Consider the following 27,135-nt stretch of genomic DNA (forward strand, 5'->3'; position numbering starts at 1 on the left):
ATATGATGTACCGTTTTATTTTAGATTTTTTTGGGGGTGATGTAAGCCCCTTAATGTGTTTGGACCCCAGGAAGAGTAGCTGCTGGCTTGGCAGGAACTAATGGGGATCCATAATAAACCCCAGAAAGAGTATCTGCTGGCTCAGCAGAAACTAATGGGGATCCCTAATAAATACAAATACAAGCAAAAGAGCGTATGTTTTGCTCATGAGGCATTCTTCAGTTATCAATGGGTACTTGTCCTTATAGAAAGTCTACACCCACTTGGATTTCTTCACTTTTTATTGTGTTACAAAGTAGGATTAAAATTGATTTAATTGTCATTTGTTGTCAATGATCTTCACAAAATAGTATAATGTCAAAGTGGAAGAAAAACATAATTTTTTAAAGATAAATAAAAAATAAAACGCTAATATACCTTGAGTCAATTTCAATCAATCAATCAAATGTTTATAAAGCCCTTTTTACATCAGCAGTTGACACAAAGAAGGTGACACAGAATCCCAGCCTAAAATCCCAAACAACAAGCAATGCAGATGTAGAAGCACAATGGCTAGGGAAAACTCCCTAGATAGGCAGGAACCTAGGAAGAAACCTAGCTAGGAACCAGGCTCTGAGGGGTGCCCAGTCCTCTTCTTGCTGTGCCGGGTGGAGATTATAAGAGTACATAGCCATTAAGGCTAGACCATTCTTCAAGATGTTCAGTCGTTCAAAGATGACCAACAGGGTCAAATAATAATCACAGTGGTTATAGAGAAGGGTGCAACAGGTCAGCACCTCAGGAGTAAATGTCAGTTGGCTTTTCATAGCCGAGCATTCAGAGATCGAGACAGCAGGTGAGAGCGAGAGAGAGAGACAGCAGGTGAGAGAGAGAATACAAGGTAGCATGTCTGGTGAACAGGTCAGGGTTCCATATCCGCAGGCAGAACAGCAGAAACTCGATCAGCAGCATGACCAGGTGGGCTGGAGACGGGGACAGCCAGGAGTCGTCAGACCAGGTACAGTAGTCCTGAGTCATGGTCCTAGGGCTCTGGTTTTCCGGGAGGGGAGAATTAGAGGAGCATACCTAAGATCGGACAGGGCACCAGATAAGACAGGAGAACTAAACTAGATAGGACAGACTGATCCTAGCCCCCTGGTACATAGACTATTGCAGAATAGATACTGGAGACTGAGACAGGGGGGACCGGGGGACACTGTGGCCCCGTGAGATGATACCCCCGGACAGGGCCAACCAGGTAGGATATAACCCCACCCACTTTGGCAAAGTACAGCCCCACACCATTACAGTGATATCAACAGACCACCAACTTACTACCCTGAGACAAGGCTGAGTAGAGCCCACAAAGATCTCCTCCACCGCACGAGCACGAGACGCAAAACCTGACAGGAAGATCACATCTGTGACTCAACCCACTCAAGTCGAGTATAGCGAAAAAAGCCCGGCATGACATGATGCAACCATCCTAGGCCTAGGGACAGCATGGGAGAGCGCGAGCAAGCCAGAGACTCAGCCCCCGTAATAGGGTCAGAGGCAGAGAATCTCAGGGGAGAGTCGGCGAGGCAAAGATGGCAAGGGTGGTTCGTCACTCCAGTGCCTTGCCGTTCACCTTCACACTCCTGGGCCAGATTACACTCAATCATAGGACATATGACCTACTGAAGAGATGAGTCTTCAGTAAAGACTTAAATGTAAAGTCTGCGTCTCTCACATGGATAGGCAGACCATTCCATAAAAATTGAGCTCTACAGGAGAAAGCCCTGCCTACAGCTCTTTGCTTAGAACTTCTAGGGACAATAAGGAGGCCTGCGTCTTGTGACCGTAGCGCACGTGTAGGTATGTACGGCAGGACCATATCAGAGAGATAGGTAGGAGCAAGTCTATGTAATGCTTTGTAGGTTAGCAGTAAAACCTTGAAATCAACCATAGCCTTAACAGGAGTAATATGATTAAATTGTGTGGTTCTAGTCAAGATTCTAGCAGGCGTATTTAGCACTAGCTGAAGTTTATTTAGTGCTGGAGAGATTGCAGTAGTCTAATCTTGAAGTGACAGAAGCATGGATTAGCTTTTCTGCATAATTTTGTGATAAGAAGATGGAAAAAAGCAGCTCTTGAAATATTCTTGAAACGTTCGTCAAAAGAGAGATCAGGGTCCAGAGTAATGTTGAGGTCCTTCACAATTTTATTTGAGATGACTCTACAACCATTGGGATTCATTGTCAGATCTCTTTGTTTCTTGGGACCTAGAACTAGCATCTCTGTTTTGTCTGACTTTAAAAGTAAAACATTTGCCGCCATCCACTTCCTTATGTCTGAAACACAGGCATATTGAAATGTACAGCTGTGTGTCGTCTGCATAGCAGTGACAGTTGACTTTGTGTTTCTGAATGGCATCACCAAGAAGAAGCAAATATAGTGAAAACAATAGTGGTCCTAGAACAGACTCTTGAGGAACACCGAAACTTACCATTGATTTGTCAAAAGACAAACCATCCACAGAGACAAACTGATATCTTTCCAACAGATAAGCTCTAAATCAGGCAAGAACTTGTCTGCATAGACCAATTAGGGTTTCCAATCCCTCCAAAACAATGTGGCGATCGATGGTGTCGAAAGTGGCACTACGGTCTAGGAGCACGAGGACGGATGCAGAGCCTTATTCTGACGCCATTAAAGGCAATTTACCACTTTCACGAGTGCAGTCTCAGTACTATAATGGGGTTTAAAACCCGACTGGAGCGTTTCATATACATTATTTGTCTTCAGGAAGTCAGTGAGTTGTTGAGAAACAGCTTTTTTTTGAAAGAGAGGAATGGGAGATTCAATATATGCAGATAGTTTCTTTTGTTTTCCGGGTCAAGGAGAGGCTTTTTCAGGAGAGGCTTTATTAGGGAGCCATTTATTATGTTCAACGTAGAAGGGCCAAGCACAGAAATAAGCTTTTTCAGTAGTTTAGTTGGAATAGGGTCCAGTAGACAGGTGGAAGGTTTTCGAGGCCATTACTATTTTCGTGAATGTCTCGAGAGATAAAGAATTTAAAAAAACTTGAGCATGAAAATCTTGGTGTGGCAAACTAAACAAAAAAAATGTAAGATGCATGCCAGCGCAGCCTCATCTGGCAGCGAAAAAGATCATTTCAGCCTCATTTACTGCCTTTTTAAAATCCATAGCTGATATGGATCTTGCTTAAATAAATATGGTTTCTACTGACTCCTTGTAGATTTGTGTAGCTCGATAAAAAAACGCATTCTTCTTCAATAATAATAAATGTTGACTTGAGTTGTGACTTTTGAACCGTACACAAAAATTCTTACATTTAAGTTCAGTAGATTCATAATGTTTGTTCTTATATCATTAAATATAAACAAGTGCAAGCAAATGAGCTGCGAAGAGGCAGGCAGGATCCACTTTTACAGTAAATAGGCCTATACTGATGCACAGACAGTGCATTGTGCAAACAAAACAACCCTCGCAATATCACCTGGAATTACATGGGTCTATTACTGAACTGTCACTGGCAAACATGGTTATAGACCCAACAACATTATATAGTATCGCTCCTCATGGTTACAGACCCAACAACATTATATAGTATCCCTCCTCATGGTTACAGACCCAACAACATTATATAGTATCCCCTCTTCATGGTTCCAGACCCAACAACATTATATAGTATCCCATCCTCATGGTTACAGACCCAACAACATTATATAGTATCCCCTCTTCATGGTTACAGACCCAACAACATTATATAGTATCCCATCCTCATGGTTACAGACCCAACAACATTATATAGTATCCCCTCCTCATGGTTACAGACCCAACAACATTATATAGTATCCCCTCTTCATGGTTCGAGACAAAACAACATTATATAGTATCCCCTCCTCATGGTTACAGACCCAACAACATTATATAGTATCCCCTCTTCATGGTTACAGACCCAACAACATTATATAGTATCCCTCCTCATGGTTACAGACCCAACAACATTATATAGTATCCCTCCTCATGGTTACAGACCCAACAACATTATATAGTATCCCCTCTTCATGGTTACAGAACCAACAACATTATATAGTATCCCCTCTTCATGGTTCCAGATCCAACAACATTATATAGTATCCCTCCTCATGGTTACAGACCCAACAACATTATATAGTATCCCTTCTTCATAGTTCCAGACCCAACAACATTATGTAGTATCCCTCCTAATGGTTACAGACCCAACAACATTATATAGTATCCCCTCTTCATGGTTACAGACCCAACAACATTATAAAGTATCCCTCCTCATGGTTACAGACCCAACAACATTATATAGTATCCCATCCTCATGGTTACAGACCCAACAACATTATATAGTATCCCCTCTTCATGGTTACAGACCCAACAACATTATATAGTATCCCCTCTTCATGGTTACAGACCCAACAACATTATATAGTATCCCTCCTCATGGTTACAGACCCAACAACATTATATAGTATCCCCTCTTCATGGTTACAGACCCAACAACATTATATAGTATCCCTCCTCATGGTTACAGACCCAACAACATTATATAGTATCCCCTCCTCAAGGTTACAGACCCAACAACATTATATAGTATCCCATCCTCATGGTTACAGACCCAACAACATTATATAGTATCACCTCTTCATGGTTACAGACCCAACAACATTATATAGTATCCCTCCTCATGGTTACAGAACCAACAACATTATATAGTATCCCTCCTCATGGTTACAGACCCAACAACATTATATAGTATCCCCTCTTCATGGTTACAGACCCAACAACATTATATAGTATCCCTCCTCATGGTTACAGACCCAACAACATTATATAGTATCCCTCCTCATGGTTAGAGACCCAACAACATTATATAGTATCCCCTCTTCATGGTTACAGACCCAACAACATTATATAGTATCCCCTCTTCATGGTTCCAGACCCAACAACATTATATAGTATCCCTCCTCATGGTTACAGACCCAACAACATTATATAGTATCCCTCCTCATGGTTACAGACCCAACAACATTATATAGTATCCCTCCTCATGGTTACAGACCCAACAACATTATATAGTATCCCTCCTCATGGTTACAGACCCAACAACATTATATAGTATCCCCTCCTCATGGTTACAGACCCAACAACATTATATAGTATCCCTCTTCATGGTTACAGACCCAACAACATTATATAGTATCCCTCCTCATGGTTACAGACCCAACAACATTATATAGTATCCCCTCTTCATGGTTACAGACCCAACAACATTATATAGTATCCCTCCTCATGGTTCCAGACCCAACAACATTATATAGTATCCCATCCTCATGGTTACAGACCCAACAACATTATATAGTATCCCATCCTCATGGTTACAGACCCAACAACATTATATAGTATCCCTCCTCATGGTTACAGACCCAACAACATTATATAGTATCCCCTCCTCATGGTTACAGACCCAACAACATTATATAGTATCCCTCTTCATGGTTACAGACCCAACAACATTATATAGTATCCATCCTCATGGTTCCAGACCCAACAACATTATATAGTATCCCTCCTCATGGTTACAGACCCAACAACATTATATAGTATCCCTCCTCATGGTTCCAGACCCAACAACATTATATAGTATCCCATCCTCATGGTTACAGACCCAACAACATTATATAGTATCCCCTCCTCATGGTTACAGTCCCAACAACATTATATAGTATCCCCTCTTCATGGTTACAGACCCAACAACATTATATAGTATCCCATCCTCATGGTTACAGACCCAACAACATTATATAGTATCCCCTCCTCATGGTTACAGACCCAACAACATTATATAGTATCCCCTCTTCATGGTTCCAGACAAAACAACATTATATAGTATCCCCTCCTCATGGTTACAGACCCAACAACATTATATAGTATCCCCTCTTCATGGTTACAGACCCAACAACATTATATAGTATCCCTCCTCATGGTTACAGACCCAACAACATTATATAGTATCCCTCCTCATGGTTACAGACCCAACAACATTATATAGTATCCCCTCTTCATGGTTACAGAACCAACAACATTATATAGTATCCCCTCTTCATGGTTCCAGATCCAACAACATTATATAGTATCCCTCCTCATGGTTACAGACCCAACAACATTATATAGTATCCCTTCTTCATAGTTCCAGACCCAACAACATTATGTAGTATCCCTCCTAATGGTTACAGACCCAACAACATTATATAGTATCCCCTCTTCATGGTTACAGACCCAACAACATTATATAGTATCCCTCCTCATGGTTACAGACCCAACAACATTATATAGTATCCCATCCTCATGGTTACAGACCCAACAACATTATATAGTATCCCCTCTTCATGGTTACAGACCCAACAACATTATATAGTATCCCCTCTTCATGGTTACAGACCCAACAACATTATATAGTATCCCTCCTCATGGTTACAGACCCAACAACATTATATAGTATCCCCTCTTCATGGTTACAGACCCAACAACATTATATAGTATCCCTCCTCATGGTTACAGACCCAACAACATTATATAGTATCCCCTCCTCAAGGTTACAGACCCAACAACATTATATAGTATCCCATCCTCATGGTTACAGACCCAACAACATTATATAGTATCACCTCTTCATGGTTACAGACCCAACAACATTATATAGTATCCCTCCTCATGGTTACAGAACCAACAACATTATATAGTATCCCTCCTCATGGTTACAGACCCAACAACATTATATAGTATCCCCTCTTCATGGTTACAGACCCAACAACATTATATAGTATCCCTCCTCATGGTTACAGACCCAACAACATTATATAGTATCCCCTCCTCATGGTTACAGACCCAACAACATTATATAGTATCCCTCCTCATGGTTACAGACCCAACAACATTATATAGTATCCCATCCTCATGGTTACAGACCCAACAACATTATATAGTATCCCTCCTCATGGTTACAGACCCAACAACATTATATAGTATCCATCCTCATGGTTAGAGACCCAACAACATTATATAGTATCCCCTCCTCATGGTTACAGACCCAACAACATTATATAGTATCCCTCCTCATGGTTACAGACCCAACAACATTATATAGTATCCCATCCTCATGGTTACAGACCCAACAACATTATATAGTATCCCTCCTCATGGTTACAGACCCAACAACATTATATAGTATCCCTCCTCATGGTTACAGACCCAACAACATTATATAGTATCCCATCCTCATGGTTACAGACCCAACAACATTATATAGTATCCCTCCTCATGGTTACAGACCCAACAACATTATATAGTATCCATCCTCATGGTTCCAGACCCAACAACATTATATAGTATCCCTCCTCATGGTTAGAGACCCAACAACATTATATAGTATCCCCTCTTCATGGTTACAGACCCAACAACATTATATAGTATCCCCTCTTCATGGTTCCAGACCCAACAACATTATATAGTATCCCTCCTCATGGTTACAGACCCAACAACATTATATAGTATCCCTCCTCATGGTTACAGACCCAACAACATTATATAGTATCCCTCCTCATGGTTACAGACCCAACAACATTATATAGTATCCCTCCTCATGGTTACAGACCCAACAACATTATATAGTATCCCCTCCTCATGGTTACAGACCCAACAACATTATATAGTATCCCTCTTCATGGTTACAGACCCAACAACATTATATAGTATCCCTCCTCATGGTTACAGACCCAACAACATTATATAGTATCCCCTCTTCATGGTTACAGACCCAACAACATTATATAGTATCCCTCCTCATGGTTCCAGACCCAACAACATTATATAGTATCCCATCCTCATGGTTACAGACCCAACAACATTATATAGTATCCCATCCTCATGGTTACAGACCCAACAACATTATATAGTATCCCTCCTCATGGTTACAGACCCAACAACATTATATAGTATCCCCTCCTCATGGTTACAGACCCAACAACATTATATAGTATCCCTCTTCATGGTTACAGACCCAACAACATTATATAGTATCCATCCTCATGGTTCCAGACCCAACAACATTATATAGTATCCCTCCTCATGGTTACAGACCCAACAACATTATATAGTATCCCTCCTCATGGTTCCAGACCCAACAACATTATATAGTATCCCATCCTCATGGTTACAGACCCAACAACATTATATAGTATCCCCTCCTCATGGTTACAGTCCCAACAACATTATATAGTATCCCCTCTTCATGGTTACAGACCCAACAACATTATATAGTATCCCATCCTCATGGTTACAGACCCAACAACATTATATAGTATCCCCTCCTCATGGTTACAGACCCAACAACATTATATAGTATCCCTCCTCATGGTTACAGACCCAACAACATTATATAGTATCCCTCCTCATGGTTACAGACCCAACAACATTATATAGTATCCCTCTTCATGGTTACAGACCCAACAACATTATATACTATCCCTCCTCATGGTTACAGACCCAACAACATTATATAGTATCCCCTTTTCATGGTTACAGACCCAACAACATTATATAGTATCCCATCCTCATGGTTACAGACCCAACAACATTATATAGTATCCCCTCTTCATGGTTACAGACCCAACAACATTATATAGTATCCCATCCTCATGGTTACAGACCCAACAACATTATATAGTATCCCCTCTTCATGGTTACAGACCCAACAACATTATATAGTATCCCCTCTTCATGGTTACAGACCCAACAACATTATATAGTATCCCTCCTCTTGGTTACAGACCCAACAACATTATATAGTATCCCTCCTCATGGTTACAGACCCAACAACATTATATAGTATCCCTCCTCATGGTTACAGACCCAACAACATTATATAGTATCCACTCCTGATGGTTACAGAACCAACAACATTATATAGTATCACCTCTTCATGGTTACAGACCCAACAACATTATATAGTATCCCCTCCTCATGGTTACAGACCCAACAACATTATATAGTATCCCTCCTCATGGTTACAGACCCAACAACATTATATAGTATCCCTCCTCATGGTTACAGACCCAACAACATTATATAGTATCCCTCTTCATGGTTACAGACCCAACAACATTATATAGTATCCCCTCTTCATGGTTACAGACCCCAAAACATTATATAGTATCCCTTCCTCAAGGTTACAGACCCAACAACATTATATAGTATCCCTCTTCATGGTTACAGACCCAACAACATTATATAGTATCCCTCCTCATGGTTCCAGACCCAACAACATTATATAGTATCCCTCCTCATGGTTACAGACCCAACAACATTATATAGTATCCCATCCTCATGGTTACAGACCCAACAACATTATATAGTATCCCTCCTCATGGTTACAGACCCAACAACATTATATAGTATCCCCTCTTCATGGTTACAGACCCAACAACAGTATATAGTATCCCCTCATCATGGTTCCAGACCCAACAACATTATATAGTATCCCATCCTCATGGTTACAGACCCAACAACATTATATAGTATCCCTCCTCATGGTTACAGACCCAACAACATTATATAGTATCCCTCCTCATGGTTACAGACCCAACAACATTATATAGTATCCCCTCCTCATGGTTACAGACCCAACAACATTATATAGTATCCCCTCTTCATGGTTACAGACCCAACAACCTTATATAGTATCCCCTCTTCATGGTTACAGACCCAACAACATTATATAGTATCCCTCCTCATGGTTACAGACCCAACAACATTATATAGTATCCCTCCTCATGGTTCCAGACCCAACAACATTATATAGTATCCCCTCTTCTTGGTTACAGACCCAACAACATTATATAGTATCCCTCCTCATGGTTACAGACCCAACAACATTATATAGTATCCCTCCTCATGGTTACAGACCCAACAACATTATATAGTATCCCTCCTCATGGTTACAGACCCAACAACATTATATAGTATCCCTCCTCATGGTTCCAGACCCAACAACATTATATAGTATCCCTCCTCATTGTTACAGACCCAACAACATTATATAGTATCCCCTCCTCATGGTTACAGACCCAACAACATTATATAGTATCCCTCGTCATGGTTACAGATCCAACAACATTATATAGTATCCCTCTTTATGGTTACAGACCCAACAACATTATATAGTATCCCCTCTTCATGGTTACAGACCCAACAACATTATATAGTAACCCCTCCTCATGGTTACAGACCCAACAACATTATATAGTATCCCTCCTCATGGTTACAGACCCAACAACATTATATAGTATCCCCTCTTCATGGTTACAGAACCAACAACATTATATAGTATCCCCTCTTCATGGTTCCAGATCCAACAACATTATATAGTATCCCTCCTCATGGTTACAGACCCAACAACATTATATAGTATCCCCTCTTCATGGTTACAGACCCAACAACATTATATAGTATCCCCTCTTCATGGTTACAGACCCAACAACATTATATAGTATCCCATCCTCATGGTTACAGACCCAACAACATTATATAGTATCCCCTCTTCATGGTTACAGACCCAACAACATTATATAGTATCCCTCCTCATGGTTACAGACCCAACAACATTATATAGTATCCCTCCTCATGGTTACAGACCCAACAACATTATATAGTATCCCTCTTCATGGTTACAGACCCAACAACATTATATAGTATCCCTCCTCATGGTTACAGACCCAACAACATTATATAGTATCCCTCCTCATGGTTACAGACCCAACAACATTATATAGTATCCCTCCTCATGGTTACAGACCCAACAACATTATATAGTATCCCCCTCCTCATGGTTACAGACCCAACAACATTATATAGTATCCCTCCTTATGGTTACAGACCCAACAACATTATATAGTATCCCATCCTCATGGTTACAGACCCAACAACATTATATAGTATCCCTCCTCATGGTTCCAGACCCAACAACATTATATAGTATCCCTCCTCATGGTTACAGACCCAACAACATTATATAGTATCCCTCCTCATGGTTACAGACCCAACAACATTATATAGTATCCCCTCCTCATGGTTACAGACCCAACAACATTATATAGTATCCCCTCCTCATGGTTACAGACCCAACAACATTATATAGTATCCCCTCTTCATGGTTACAGACCCAACAACATTATATAGTATCCCCTCTTCATGGTTACAGACCCAACAACATTATATAGTATCACTCCTCATGGTTCCAGACCCAACAACATTATATAGTATCCCTCCTCATTGTTACAGACCCAACAACATTATATAGTATCCCCTCCTCATGGTTACAGACCCAACAACATTATATAGTATCCCTCGTCATGGTTACAGATCCAACAACATTATATAGTATCCCTCTTTATGGTTACAGACCCAACAACATTATATAGTATCCCCTCTTCATGGTTACAGACCCAACAACATTATATAGTAACCCCTCCTCATGGTTACAGACCCAACAACATTATATAGTATCCCTCCTCATGGTTACAGACCCAACAACATTATATAGTATCCCTCCTCATGGTTACAGACCCAACAACATTATATAGTATCCCATCCTGATGGTTACAGAACCAACAACATTATATAGTATCACCTCTTCATGGTTACAGACCCAACAACATTATATAGTATCCCTCCTCATGGTTCCAGACCCAACAACATTATATAGTATCCCTCCTCATGGTTACAGACCCAACAACATTATATAGTATCCCATCCTCATGGTTACAGACCCAACAACATTATATAGTATCCCCTCCTCATGGTTACAGACCCAACAACATTATATAGTATCCCTCCTCATGGTTACAGACCCAACAACATTATATAGTATCCCTCCTCATGGTTACAGACCCAACAACATTATATAGTATCCCTCGTCATGGTTACAGATCCAACAACATTATATAGTATCCCTCCTCATGGTTACAGACCCAACAACATTATATAGTATCCCATCCTCATGGTTACAGACCCAACAACATTATATAGTATCCCTCTTCATGGTTACAGAACCAACAACATTATATAGTATCCCCTCTTCATGGTTCCAGACCCAACAACATTATATAGTATCCCTCCTCATGGTTACAGACCCAACAACATTATATAGTATCCCCTCTTCATGGTTACAGACCCAACAACATTATATAGTATCCCTCCTCATGGTTACAGACCCAACAACATTATATTGTATCCCTCTTTATGGTTACAGACCCAACAACATTATATAGTATCCCCTCTTCATGGTTACAGACCCAACAACATTATATAGTAACCCCTCCTCATGGTTACAGACCCAACAACATTATATAGTATCCCCTCCTCATGGTTACAGACCCAACAACATTATATAGTATCCCCTCATCCTGGTTACAGACCCAACAACATTATATAGTATCCCCTCCTCATGGTTACAGACCCAACAACATTATATAGTATCCCCTCTTCATGGTTACAGACCCAACAACATTATAGTATCCCCTCCTTGTGGAGAAAAGCATATAAGCTAATTATAATTAAGCAAAACAAAGAAATGCATAATTCCAACATTGCTTAATGATGAATAAGTTACTAATGAGACCTACAGCATTTAAGCAATATAACAAACTATGCCACGAGGGAACGATGAGCGCATAATAGGCAAGCCATAATTTACATTAAGATTAATGAGTGATGATATGCCTATTTGTTTGGCTCTTTTGAAATGGACAGTGACAGAATTTTGAGCATGGGCCGTTCTTACAGTATTCTCCCTGTACACCAAGTCAGAAATGTAGTATAAATAACAGGGACATATAAGCAGACAATGAAAGCTTTTACAATATTCGATGATGACATTTCTCTACAACTGGCTATCGGCTACATCTGCACCATGAAGTCAGAACAGTAGTCTAAGTTCTGAGAGATACCAAATTCTTAGGGTGAGACACATGAACTACTAACAGCTTACTACACAACATACAGTTAGTATTACTGTCTTGACAGAACACTGAGCCAATCACGGCACAACTAGAAAAGATTACCAATGCCTACGCTCTGTATTTTCCACTGGTTGCCCCTCCACCACAGAAAGCACTGAGCTAGGCTGAAACTGAAAGCTGCCTTACTCAAGAACGAGACCATGTTTGTATGCGGCTTTATTAATGCATTTTTACATTGTTTGCAAACTGATATTCCACGGGGATGATTTCTGTGAGTGCTGGTGTGCCATCCTGAACAAACGCTCTATTGATTTAATTACATTAATTGTTGACCAGTTGAAAAAGGATTTTATTGAAACGGATAACACAATTGATGAGAAATGCATAGCTCTGCAAGGAGCTGTTAATGATGATGGCATATTCAATGAACTGATAAAAACTAACCAAGCGCTCCAGGACAAGTTGTCAACAGAAATAAAGGAACTTAAAATCAAGATATTCAACCAAGACAAAAAAGACAAGGCCAAGGACAAAGTCTACTTCTGGAGAAACCCTGACAAAAGAGGTCCTGCTCCTCCTCTCATCACAGACGCAGGAGGGAGGCCGTTTACTTCTATCCACCTCGTCTGACCAATGCTCTACAACCAGCCCCTCTTCCGCTTCTAGTGCCAGTTTTATTGTATTTATTTAACCAGCTGGCCAGTTGAGAACAAGTTGTCATTTACAGCTGCGACTTGGCCAAGATAAAGCAAAGCAGTGCGACAGAAACAACAACACAGAGTTACACATGGAATAAACAAATGTACAGTCAATAACACAATAGAAAAGTCTATATACTGTCACGTCCTGACCAGCAGAGGGAGTAGTGGTGTAGTATTTTGTTCAGGACGTGGCAGAAGAAGTCTGTATGTGTTGTCTCGTATGTCTGTTTCTGTGTTAGTCTTGTGACTCCTGATCAGGAACAGCTGGGGATCGTTGTTCCTGATTGGGAGTCATATATTTAGGAGTATGTTTGTCACTTGGGTTTGTGGGTGGTTGTGCTAACACTGCTAGTCTTTTTGTTTGTAGTAAGCATGTTAGCCTGTCGGGAGTGCTGTGTTTATTGTTTTCCTGTGTATACTTTGCTTTAATTTATTATTCTTTACATTAAAAGATGAGTATCCACATTCCGCCTGCAGTTTGGTCCATTCAACACGGCTTCAACATTTATGACATATACAGTGTTTGCAAATGAGGTAGGATAAGGGAGGTAAGGCAATAAATAGGCCATAGTGGCGAAATAATTACAATTTAGCAATTAAACACTGGAGTGATAAATGTGTTTGTTAATTTTATGTCAGTTTACTCTCAGTTTTCAATTACTTTAATCACCTTGATGGTGACTCATCTTTGACTTAACATGGCATGTTATTTCCAGGACCAGATCAGCAAGGGAGGATGTTTTGTGGTGATGTGTCTATTATAATTTCAACCCCAAACCTATTTCTGAGAAACACACACTTCCTACTTCCTGCCCACAGAGAGAGGGAGTTTCCATGACACTCTGCTGTGCGTCATGCGCTCATGGCCTATTCACAGTAGAACATGGACCTGTACTGAGTGTAAAAACTTTTAGACAAGTGTTGGTCTGATGGTGCCCTATGATGTCATCAGCCTCCCCCTTTGCTTGAGGAACAAAAGGAGCAATAGAGAACATAAGAGGAATGGAATCTACAAAATAACCCATTATAAATCATTGATGAATTATTGTATTTCAAACCCTAAATCATCGAACAAAATGTCCACATACAGTAAACATAAGATACAATTCTCGGCGTACACTTCAGTGACAAACTGAAATGGTCCATCCACACAGTGTGGTGAAGAAGGCACAACAGCGCCAAGACAATTGGCCTAAAACCCTCACAAACTTTTACAGATGCACAATTGAGAGCATCCTGTCGGGCTGTATCACCGCCTGGTACGGTAACCGTACCGCCCACAACCGCAGGGCTCTCCAGACGGTGGTGTGGTCTGCACAACGCATCACCAGGAGCAAACTACCCGCCCTCCAGGACACCTACACCACCCGATGTCACAGGAAGGCCAAAAAGATCATCAAGGACAATAACCACCCAATCCACTGCCTGTTCACCCTGCTACCATCCAGAAGGCGAGGTCAGTACAGGTGCATGAAAGCTGGGACCGAGAGACTGAAAAACAGCTTCTATCTCAAGGCCATCAGACTGTTAAACAGCCATCACTAACACAGAGAGGCTGCTGCCTACATACAGACTTAAAATCATTGGTCACCTTAATAAACGGATCACTAGTCACTTTAATAATGACACTTTAATAATATCTTGCATTACTCATCTCATATGTATATACTGTATTTTATACCATCTTGCCTATGCCGCTCTGTCATCGCTCAACCATATATTTATATGTACATATTCCATCCCTTTAGATTTGTGTGTATTAGGCAGTTGTTGAGGAATTGTTAGATTTCTTGTTAGATATTACTGCACTGTCGGAACTAGAAGCACAATATTTCGCTCCACTCACATGAACATCTGCTAACCGTGTGTATGTGACCAATAAAATTTGATTTGATCTGACAAAGGTAGGTCATATTCTCATTGTTTCTGTCATTTATTTTGTGTCATGTAGAAGTAATATAAGTAATATAAAATCAAATGTTAGTTTGTTCATTTTGTAAAATGTAATTTTTATTTACGAAATAGAAATACACTTGTTGAAATTAGGGGTTCAACAAGGGTTCTTCTTAGATCCTCAAAGTTCTCTGAAGAACCTTAGGGTTCTTCCCACTGAAAATGGCCCCCAAAAGGTTCTTCCAAGAACCCCATAGGAGGTGGGGTTCATCGAGGGACCTCCTTAGTTGCTGGGGGTTCTTACTGCCCAACTGAAACATTTGAATTTGAAAGGACAGCAGGTGCAGGAACTTAACTGAAAAAATGTAAATATCTTCTCAGTTTAAGGTAAGGTTTGTCCCTTGAATGATCTAAATTAATATTGTTTTATGATGATACCATCTATCTTTTCATATTTGTGCAAATCTTTCTAAAACAAAAAATGGACTCAATTCAATGGCTATCAATCAACAAAGAGGTAAGAATATGTAGGCTATGAGAATATGTTGAAGGCTAGCTGTATTGGGTGCAGATGACTGAACGGATCACTTTTGTGTCTGTAGGTATGCAGACGAGGAGGCATACAAAGGAATGTCAGTTGGTATTGGTATGTTATGCAGATCACATTTACCATCCTCCTCCCTTACCTCTTCAATGAATATCCCATAGGCCTCTACATTATGGACAAAGTATGTGTATGAAAACCATTATCAAAACAGGTTTTTTTCATTCACATTCACCACAGAAACCAAGGTATGAATACTGTCGTGTGCATATTTTGTTAATCATCTGTATAATTACAATTTTGGGATTCACAGACTTCACCCTCCCTACACCTCTGATGAAACCTGTTCGATCCCCATGGATATGGAGAACATCAATACATTAACATCAGAGGGTATACATCAATACATTAACACCAGAGGGTACACATCAATACATTAACACCAGAGGGTATACATCAATACATTAACACCAGAGGGTATACATCAATACATTAACACCAGAGGGTATACATCAATACATTAACACCAGAGGGTATACATCAATACATTAACACCAGAGGGTATACATCAACACCAGAGGGTATACATCAATACATCAACACCAGAGGGTATACATCAATACATTAACACCAGAGGGTATACATCAACACCAGAGGGTATACATCAATACATTAACACCAGAGGGTATATATCAACACCAGAGGGTATACATCAATACATTAACACCAGAGGGTATACATCAACACCAGAGGGTATACATCAATACATTAACACCAGAGGGTATACATCAACACCAGAGGATATACCCAATGGACTTGAGGCTCTGCTGAGAGTTTACCTCATATTTTGATTTGTTTTATTCTGCTTTGCCACTAAAATCATAATAAACACTGAGAACGAAAATATTGTGTTCTTGTTATTGTTATGCATATTATTAATAATAATAATGGGGGGGGGTGGTAGTTCAAAAATGAACCCCAAAATGTTCTTCGAGGATCCATTAACAGGGGTTCTTTGAGGATCCATTAAAACGGGTTCTTTGAGGATCCATTAAAAGGGGTTCTTTGAGGATCCATTAACAGGGGTTCTTTGAGGATCCATTAACAGGGGTTCTTTGAGGATCCATTAAAAGGGGTTCTTTGAGGATCCATTAACAGGGGTTCTTTGAGGATCCATTAACAGGGGTTCTTTGAGGATCCATTAACAGGGGTTCTTTGAGGATCCATTAAAAGGGGTTCTTTGAGGATCCATTAACAGGGGTTCTTTGAGGATCCATTAACAGGGGTTCTTTGAGGATCCATTAACAGGGGTTCTTCGAGGATCCATTAACAGGGGTTCTTTGAAGAACTTACAGGGGTTCCCCCACAGTTTCAATTTAAAGAACCCTTAAAGGATACTCCAGGAACTTTTTATTTTAAATAATGTTTACCAGTCTCCTTATTATATACATACACACTTCTCTGGTTTCCTTATAATAGTTCAGTTATTTAGTTACTAAGGTACAGTACGCAGAAGTAGGCAGCAGGAAGCAAACACATTACTCCCATGCCATGATACACTGTGGTGGTGATGAACACTGACACACATGTTCATTTAAAATGTGTATGAAGAGTGTGAATCTCTAGAACTAGGAGAACAGGTGACATAAGTTTAGTATAGAAACTCTGCATTGTTGCTAACCATAATAATCACTATAAATGTGATTATAATGACTATCTGCTCTATGAATAAATATATCAAATCAGATCATTTGAAATAATTTTATTCATTTTTTTAAATCAAAACTCAAAAAAGGCACTGTATAGTATTTACATTCCAAACGATTTCTAAAATCGAATAAATAAAAGCAAAATATTCCTCAGAAATACATACTTGGAAAAGAAATAGACGTATGCCTGTCGTTTTAATGAACTGACTTGATAAGTTACTTCTAATGTTGGGACAATGTCATGACCAGACTGAACATATACTGCTCTTAGTCACCCAGTTTGAGTGACCAACATGTGACCTATTTGAGACAAGGTGATAGACCTACATTCCACAACTTTTTTATCACCAACTTTGTCTCCGCAGATTCCAAAGAAGGTCAAAAACACAGGGATAAAAACGATACCATGAAATACCCCAAACGAAATGACCAAGAACATGATCTTAAAGAAGGTTCTGAAGATGTAGCTCTCAGCTGCAGACAGCACCACCACTCCTAAGATAGTAGACACAGCTCCCTGTATGATAGGATACCCCAAGTGATAGACAGCATCTATAGCCTTCTCATTAGCAGTTCTCTTATTGCTAGAGACAAAGGCATAGGAAATGTGAGCAGAAAAGTCCACTGAGAAACCAATGCAGATGACAAGGTTGATCATAGATACAGAGTCTAGATTGACATCCCAAAATGTCATGAAACCAGCAACACCCACTATGACAGAGGCAATGGCAAAGGTCACCCACAGAGAACATATCGGGTTGGGAATCAACATGAGGGAGATCACCAGCATGGCAAGAGTGGCAACTACAATGTTTTGGATGGTATTACTAACAATGACTGCATACTGGTCAAAGTATATGAAAGCAGGGTGGTAAACAACCAACTTTACTGGACAATCCTTAGCTGTCTCTCGAAGCTCATTCAACATGTTCTTTTCATCAACAGCTGTACTGACATTGACTGTCTGAATGAACATACGTGAAGCATATATTGTGTTGTCTGTAAAATCCACATCTTGAATGAAATCAGACCTCTCAAGAAATGCAGACAAATTACTTTTGAATGTATTTTCCACACTTAGATTCAAATTGGTCATCTTTCCAAATATAAGATACCCATTGAGCCAAGATATGGTCCTGTTTTGAGAAACCATTGATAGATCTTCAAACTTTTGAAGGCAGGAGTCGAGACTATTCCGAGCACTTTCATCCCAATATTTAAACGTACTATCGGTCACAACAACCATAACATTTGGGCCATACTTTGAAAAGAATTCATCCTCATTGTCATAATAGCTACCCACGTATGAGCTATCAGCTGCTAGGTTTTTAAGGTCTATGCCCTCTTTGATTTGGGAGCAACCATAGATGCTTAAGCCCAAATATACAGCATAGAGCAGGATCACAAACCCCTTGGTCCAATTATTTGTTAGAAATGGACCATAGTACGTCTTAAAGAAGTTGTTAATTGGCATTGGTTCCTCTTTTCCCGTTTCATGATCATAAGCTCCCCCTACAGAACAGATATTGTACTTTTCAGAATTCTCCTCTGGTTCTGGAACCTTCACGCAGGTCAGCCAATGTCTGTTGCTCTTTTCACGTCTTCCATTCAGTGCTAGAAATGCACCAAAGAAGGTGATGTTGTACAAGTAGCAGAACATGACAGCTGTGCCAGTATACATACAAAAGGACTGTACAGAACCAAAGGGAGTTAACAGACCAATATAGAAAGCCAAGGCATCAGTTAGTGTTGTGATGGTGATAGAAACAGCTGCCTCTTTGTATGTAGCTGCCATACGATCCTCTACGTCGCCATGAACTTGAGTCTGCTGCCAGCAAGAAATCATGATGAACATGTCGTCAACACCAATTCCTGTGGAGAAAAAGGCAACGTTTTACAAAATGTCAGATCTTGTTTCTACCCGTGTTCATTCCTGTGATCACATACCGGAGTGCCAAGTCTAGGACAAAAAGGCTTCTCAACAGTTTTTACCCCCAAGCCATAAGACTCCTGAACAGGTAATAAAATGGCTACCCGGACTATTTGCATCGTGTGCCCCCCCCCAACTGCTCTTTTAAGCCTCTCTACTGTCTATAGCCTCTCTACTGTATGTAACCTCTCAGGTTGTCTATTTTCTTTGTCTTTCTTTGTAACCTCTCTACTGTATAGCCTCTCTACTGTATATAGCCTCTCTTCTCTTACCTTTATAGCCTCTCTACTGTATATAGCCTCTCTACTGTATATAGCCTCTCTACTGTATATAGCCTCTCTACTGTATATAGCCTCACTACTGTTATTTTTCACTGTCTTTTTTACTGTTGTTTTTATTTCTTTACTTACCTACTGTTCACCTAATACCTTTTTTGCATTGTTGGTTAGAGCCTGTAAGTAAGCATCTGTTGTATTCGGCGCACGTGACAAATACATTTTGATTTGGTTTATTGCATCATAATGAGAGTTTGTAAGCTTACCCAGAATCAGGAATGGAGCTGTAGCCACAGTCATAGAAAAGGGCATCCCACAGTACAGCAACAACCCAAAACTGGACAACACTGCCATACCAGCTGAGAGGACACCAAAGGTCGCCACCCACACCTTGTTCCTAACACAGTCCAACCTAGAAAAACACAACATTAGTCCCAGTGTGGGTAAAGGCTGATAAGTAGTGCTCTCTGATTTGCCTTAAAAAGAGTAATGTAGTCACAATGTGGAGACAAATACAAGATCACAACACACTCGTAGGTAAATCCCTGATATGACTAGGTAATATATCTATGTGTCCTTGAGCAAGACACTTAACCCTAATTGCTCCTGTAAATGGCTCTAGTCTGCTAAATGACTAAAATGTAAATGCTGAGAATGAGTTTATCATAAAATGTTTGTTATAGTCCTTTCTGATATGTCTTTTAAAAAGTATTGTGGGTCACAATGTGGATTTGATTTGAATTTAGCCCCAAATCTAGCTTTTTGTTTTTTTTACAGTCAACACTGTCATTAAGATTTTCTATCAAGCTGTCCTATATTCATTGTCCTATATTTATTGAAATCATAACAGATACCTTATACAAGAGGTGATTGAAAAAGTGATGGCCAGGGCATAGGTCAATGAGAAGAGAGGAATGATTGAGTCAGAGCTCTTCTCAAACTCTTCATCCCTTGATATTGATGTAAAATAAGATACGGTCATCTGCAAAGACAAATAAGAATATAGATACAAGAACATATCCAGGTAACATTAGTAAAACAACTCAAGATGTTTGAATAATCCAATTATCATGACATTACATGGTTTTCTAAATGGAGCTTAAATGTGCAGTTTGATCAATTAGGCTGTAGGCCTACACATTTAATTTGTTTCACCTTTATTTAACCAGGTAGGCTAGTTGAGAACAAGTTCTCATTTACAACTGCGACCTGGCCAAGATAAAGCAAAGCAATTCGACACATACAACAACACAGAGTTAGACATGGAATAAACAAAACATACAGTCAATAATACAGTAGAACAAAAGAAAACAAAAAGTCTATATACAGTGAGTGGAAATGAGGTGAGATAAGGGAGTTAAGGCAATAAATAGGCCATGGTGGCGAAGAAATTACAATATAGAAATTAAACACTGGAATGGTAGATGTGCAGAAGATGAATGTGCAAGTAGAGATACTGGGGTGCAAAGGAGCAAGATAAATAAATAAATACAGTATGGGGATGAGGTAGATAGATGGGCTGTTTACAGGTGCAGTGATCTGTGAGCTGCTCTGACAGCTGGTGCTTAAAGCTAGTGAGGGAGATATGAGATATGACACACCCATCATAAACAAGTTGACAAAAAAACATGTTATATGTTTCCTCTCTAAAACGATGTACTCACGCCTTCTTCTTTTTGCATCATCGACGCAGTCTCTATAAACTTCTGCAGCCACATCGTATTTACAGTCTGGTTGTCTTCATTTAAGAAGTAAAAAAGTCGAATTGCCTTTGCGCTTTCAATTTCAGTTGATCCAGTTTTCAGTTTCACACCACCAATTTCAGATGCGATGAAAATGTTGTCATGATATGGGTAATCAATAGTTGTCGTGGTAACATTGGGAGTTTTTACAATATCAAAGATTGAATTTGACACGCACACGTCACCTTTCTTAACACAAAGGCTTGAGAAATTAAATGTTCCTACTTCAATGGCTTTCACTTCCCTGTCCATAGCAACAATTTTTGTGAAAGCAGGATTTGTGAGGATATTTGCTGTAGGCGTAACAATTATGAGAGATGCAAAGGTCCCTTCAGTATAGAGCCGCAAACGAGAGAAGTCGCTATCATTCTGTGGAAAGTATTCTTTAACTACTTGTCGTTCGTCTTTCGCTGGTCCATCCAGAGGTGTAAACATCTCTTCAATGCCGTTTGCTTTTCTGTCCGCAAGGAAGTAAAATCCTCCGCCAAGACCCGCAGAAATGAACATGGGAAGAATAAAAAACCACCAGTGGTGTCTACCAACAAAACGCCCAAGTATTTCAAATCCCCTAGCCATAGGCTTCTCAACGCAGTCTGTGTTGCACCCAGCCATTTTCTATTCTCAATGTGTGGTATTAGAAAATAACTCGTCTTGAATTCTAACTGCGTCTCTGTTCACGGACTGTCTGGTATCATCCTCTATCAGTGAGTCTGTCGAGACGTTTGGTTTCACTTTCCCATTCCTCATAACGGGACTTGATTCGCAACCAATGGGTGTGTCCGAGCGGTAATCCTAACGAAGATGACTGAAAACGAAAGTCAAATAAAAATAAATGTATTTGTCACATGCGCCGAATACAACAGTGAAATGCTTATTTACAAGCCCATAAAACCAACAATTCAGTTTTAAGAAAATATATATTTTTTAAAGTAAGAGATAAGAAAAACAAATAATTAAAGAGCAGCAGTAAATAACAATAGCAGGGCTATATACAGGGGGTACTGGTACAGAGTCAAAGTGTCAATGTGAGGGGGCACCGGTGTTGGGGTAATTGAGGTAATTATGTACATGCAGGTAGTGTTATTAAAGTGACTATGCATAGATAATAACAGAGAGTAGCAGCAGCGTGGGGTGGGGGGGATGTTTGATTAGATGTTCAGGAGTCTTATGGCTTGGGGGTAGAAGCTGTTTAGAAGCCTCTTGGACCTAGACTTGGCGCTTCGGTACCGCTTGCCGTGCGGTAGCAGAGACAACAGTCTATGACTAGGGTGACTGGAGTCTTTGACAATTTGTTGGGCCTTCCTCTGACACCGCCTGGCATAGAGGTCCTGGATGGCAGGAAGCTTGGCCCCAGTGATGTACTGGGCCGTACGCACTACCCTCTGTAGTCCCTTGCAGTCAGAGGCAGAGCAGTTGCCATACCAGGCAGTGATGCAAACCGTCAGGATGCTCTCGATAAGCAAAGAAGAAAATGCTCACCCAGAAGCGGCGCTCCTAGTGGCCGGTGACTTTAATGCAGGCAAACTTAAATCAGTTTTACCAAATGTTTACCAGTATGTCACATGTGCAACCAGGGGGGGAAAAAATCCTAGACCGCCTTTACTAAACCCACAGAGATGCATACAAATCTCTACCCCGCACTCCATTTGGCAAATCTAACCATAATTCTATCCTCCTGATTCCTGCTTACAAGCAAAAACTAAAGCAGGAAGCACCAGTGACTCGCTCAATACAGAAGTGGTCAGTTGACGCGGATGCTACACTACAGGACTGTTTTGCTAGCACAGACTGGAATATATTCTGGGATTCATCCAATGCCATTGAGGAATACACCACCTCAGTCATCGGCTGAGTGCATTGACGACGACGTCCCCACAGTGACCGTGCGTACATACCCCAACCAGAAGCCATGGATTACAGGCAACATCCGCATCGAGCTAATGGCTAGAGCTGCCGCTTTCAAGGAGCGGGAAACTAATCCGGACGCTTATAAGAAATCCCGCTATGCCCTCAGAGGAACCATCAAACAAGCAAAGCTTCAATAAAGGATTAAGATTGAATCCTACTACACCGGCTCTGACACAAAACCTTTAAACAGGTCAACACTCACAAAGCCGCTGGGCCAGACGGATTACCAGGACATATACACAAAACCTTTTGAGGATCTGAGGACCCATGCCAAATCTTTTCAGTCTCCTGAGGGGGAATAGGTTTTGTCGTGCCCTCTTCACGACTGTCTTGGTGTGCTTGGACCATGTTAGTTTGTTGGTGATGTGGACGCCAAAGAACTTAAAGCTCTCAACCTGCTCCACTACAGCCCCATCGATGAGAATGGGGGCGTGCTCGGTCCTCCTTTTCCTGTAGTCCACAATCATCTCTTTTGTCTTGATCACGTTGAGGGAGAGGTTGTTGTCTTTGCACCACAGGGCCAGGTCTCTGACCTCCTCCCTATAGGCTGTCTCATCGCTGTCGGTGATCAGGCCTACCACTGTTGTGTCATCAGCAAACCTAATGATGTGTTGGAGTTGTGCCTGGCCGTGCAGTCATGAGTGAACAGGGAGTACAGGAGGGGACTGAGCACGCACCCCTGAGAGGCCCCTGTGTTGAGGATCAGCGTGGCAGATGTGTTGTTACCTACACTTATCATCTGGGGGTGGCCTGTCAGGAAGTCTAGGATCCAGTTGCAGAGGGAGGTGTTTAGTCCCAGGGTCTTTAGCTTCGTTTTACCCACATAATTTTTACCACAAGGACAAGTTATAAGATAAATAACTGCCTTAGTGGAGCACATGCTAACACCTTTGATTGGGATCTGTTTGCCTGTTTGTTTCCCTGTTTGGGGGTGTTTGAAGGATCTACATGTGTAAGTGCCATTGCATTGAGCGCAGCCATTACACTTGCAGTTTACATCCGTTAGAGGCGCAAATAAACGTTGCTCAGGGATATTTTGGGGTGGTAAATCAGAGTTTACCAGTTGATCTCTAAGATTTCTGCCCCGCGAGAATACGACCAAGGAAGGGTCCGTAAACACATTACCGATACTGTCATCGGAGCTTAGAATGTGCCAATGTTTTGTGAACGAGTCCCTTAATTTGTTCAGAGCACTTTGAATAGCGGGTAGTTATAACGCAAGAATGCTAATTTTTGCGAGACTGTCCTTGAAAGAGATAATGTTTGTTTTCGAATTTTTCGAATGTTTTCGAATTTTCTCAATGGCAGTATTAATCTGACAATTTTTGTACCCCCTCTCCTTGAATTTTTGTTGCGTCCCAACCATATTTCTGTCTAAATCATATTTCTGTTTTTTGCTAATTCTTTTGATTCGACAGAATTTTAGGCTAACCTGGGCTGGCTCCTCTGTTCCAAGATAACCAAGAATAGTCGGGGGTTGGAGGTCGCTGTGTAGCCATTATCCTTGCTGCGCTTGTGGAAGGGTGGGTAGGCTCTGCACATGGAACTAGCTGGTTGAGAGAATGCCAAGAGTTTACAAAGCTGTCATCAAGGCAAAGGATGGCTACTTTGAAGAATATAAAATATAAAATGTATTTAGAATTTTTTTTTAACACCATTTTGGTTACTACATTATTCCATGTGTGTTATTTCATAATTTTGATGTCTTCACTATTATTCTTCAATGTAGAAAATAGTAAAAAATAAAGAAAAACCCTTGAATGAGTAGGTGTCCAAACTTTTGACTGGTACTGTATATTATTTTATTTTTTTACCATCCTTTTTAGAAATTGATCCACAGGCCTACAAAAGGGCCGCCAGATGCCCATCCCTGATTTACAGGAAATTCACCGTCCTTCCACTTTATATTGTGTGTCGCTGTGCCTGTCTATGTAGTTACAATTTATGTATAGTCTTAGTGACAATATAAATTGGGAATATGACTGTTTGCACACAAAATTATTTGAACCTCATTAGCTAGGTTAGGTTCAGATATACATTACAGAAGAGTGTTATGATTACCTATGTAAACAGCTGTTCTGGTCCCAATGACTTTCTCTATTGGCATTCCAGCATCCTCCAATACCCTGTATGTACACTGCAGTAAGAGCTTGTGCTGAGAGTCCATTTATTCTGCTTGAGCCTCAGTGATGCCAAAGAACTTGTGATCAAACTCATTAAACCTCCTGGGAGATAAACAGAGATTGATACCCAGTATTGATGCAGTGCACGTCTGGAATTGTAACTTTGATTTCAACTTTGTCTTACCATTGATACACAAGTCTCAATGTCAAATATAACAATAAATACATTGAAAGTTCAAACTCACATTTTCAATATTATACATGACATTAAAAGATGCAGGTCTTACCTATCTATGAGAGCAGCTTTGGTTCTTTGTGTCTTCCCAGGTTTGCGATCATCAGGATCATACCAGGAAGTGCTCTCGCCCAGAATGTCTACTACACAGTTCTTGCTTTCCAATAGAACCTTCCAGAAACTGTCAAGCCCTTCACCTTAAACAAAAGTGTAAAATCCAGTATCACTCTGGCTTTTGGGAACTTTAAATAAACACAATGAATCAAGTCCTTATTTGGTCCATTCTTATCTCCTGTGAAATTGCATCCTATCCCAACTATTGCAATGTCATCTTCGGTATCATCAATCTTTACTTCTCATTAATTTGACCTTGAGAACAGTCTTTCATGTGTTTTTACCTCCTATCCAAAGAAGTTGTGTTGAATATAGTCCCTCAAAGTTGTCAAAAGCAAAACAATTTTTATACTTGAAGCTGAACCGTTCTTGTTGGATCTCAGTGACTTTGTCCTCTTGCCTTGTTTATTCTACCCCCGATTCTCTTTAGGAAACCAGATAACATCTCACTGATCACAATGAGCTGCATCAAGACAAAGGGAGTAGAGATCCCAACAATAGACTGAGTTGTTAAAGAAGCATTTGACCAATTGTCCTGCTGTTCAGTTAGGGTCGTTTGAAACAGAAGTCACTAATTGCAGGCTTCAGTTGAAATTAGTTTTTGTTAAAAAGGTGCTTGTTTTAAAGACACAATGGATGATTGTGTTCTCTTTTCTGTGGCACTTTAAAAAAAAAAAATTTAATCGAAATCTTTCAGTGAACATTTTTATGAAACCTATCCAGATTAACCAGGTAAAAATGGATGTGGTAACAAAAACAGTTTCATCATTGTGTATCAGACTAATTGCATCCGAGGGGGAAAGAGAGCCAGGCTTTTCACTTAAGTGGAACCAACACTAAGCTGACTACAGACAGGAGGTCATGATAGAGATCCAGTGTTTCCTGTGATTGAGGGTAATTTAGCAAAACAATAAAGATTACAGGTCTCAG

At 40.3% G+C, this 27,135-nt stretch overlaps 1 protein-coding gene across 1 annotated transcript; it reads right to left on the reverse strand.

Annotated features, from left to right (window-relative positions):
• Positions 1-17,916: 17,916 nt before the first annotated feature.
• LOC106579703 (patched domain-containing protein 3) lies at positions 17,917-22,550 on the reverse strand. The gene is made up of 4 exons (XM_045702793.1): positions 21,748-22,550; positions 20,938-21,065; positions 20,350-20,495; positions 17,917-19,750 (listed from the first exon to the last, which is right to left on the reverse strand). Exons 1-4 carry the CDS (start codon positions 22,435-22,437, stop codon positions 18,150-18,152), a joined length of 2,565 nt encoding a protein of 854 aa, XP_045558749.1. The 5' UTR covers positions 22,438-22,550; the 3' UTR covers positions 17,917-18,149.
• Between the last annotated feature and the right edge of the window lie 4,585 nt (positions 22,551-27,135).

This window comes from Salmo salar, chromosome ssa19 (assembly GCF_905237065.1).
Source record: "Salmo salar chromosome ssa19, Ssal_v3.1, whole genome shotgun sequence".
Lineage (NCBI taxonomy): Eukaryota > Metazoa > Chordata > Actinopteri > Salmoniformes > Salmonidae > Salmo > Salmo salar.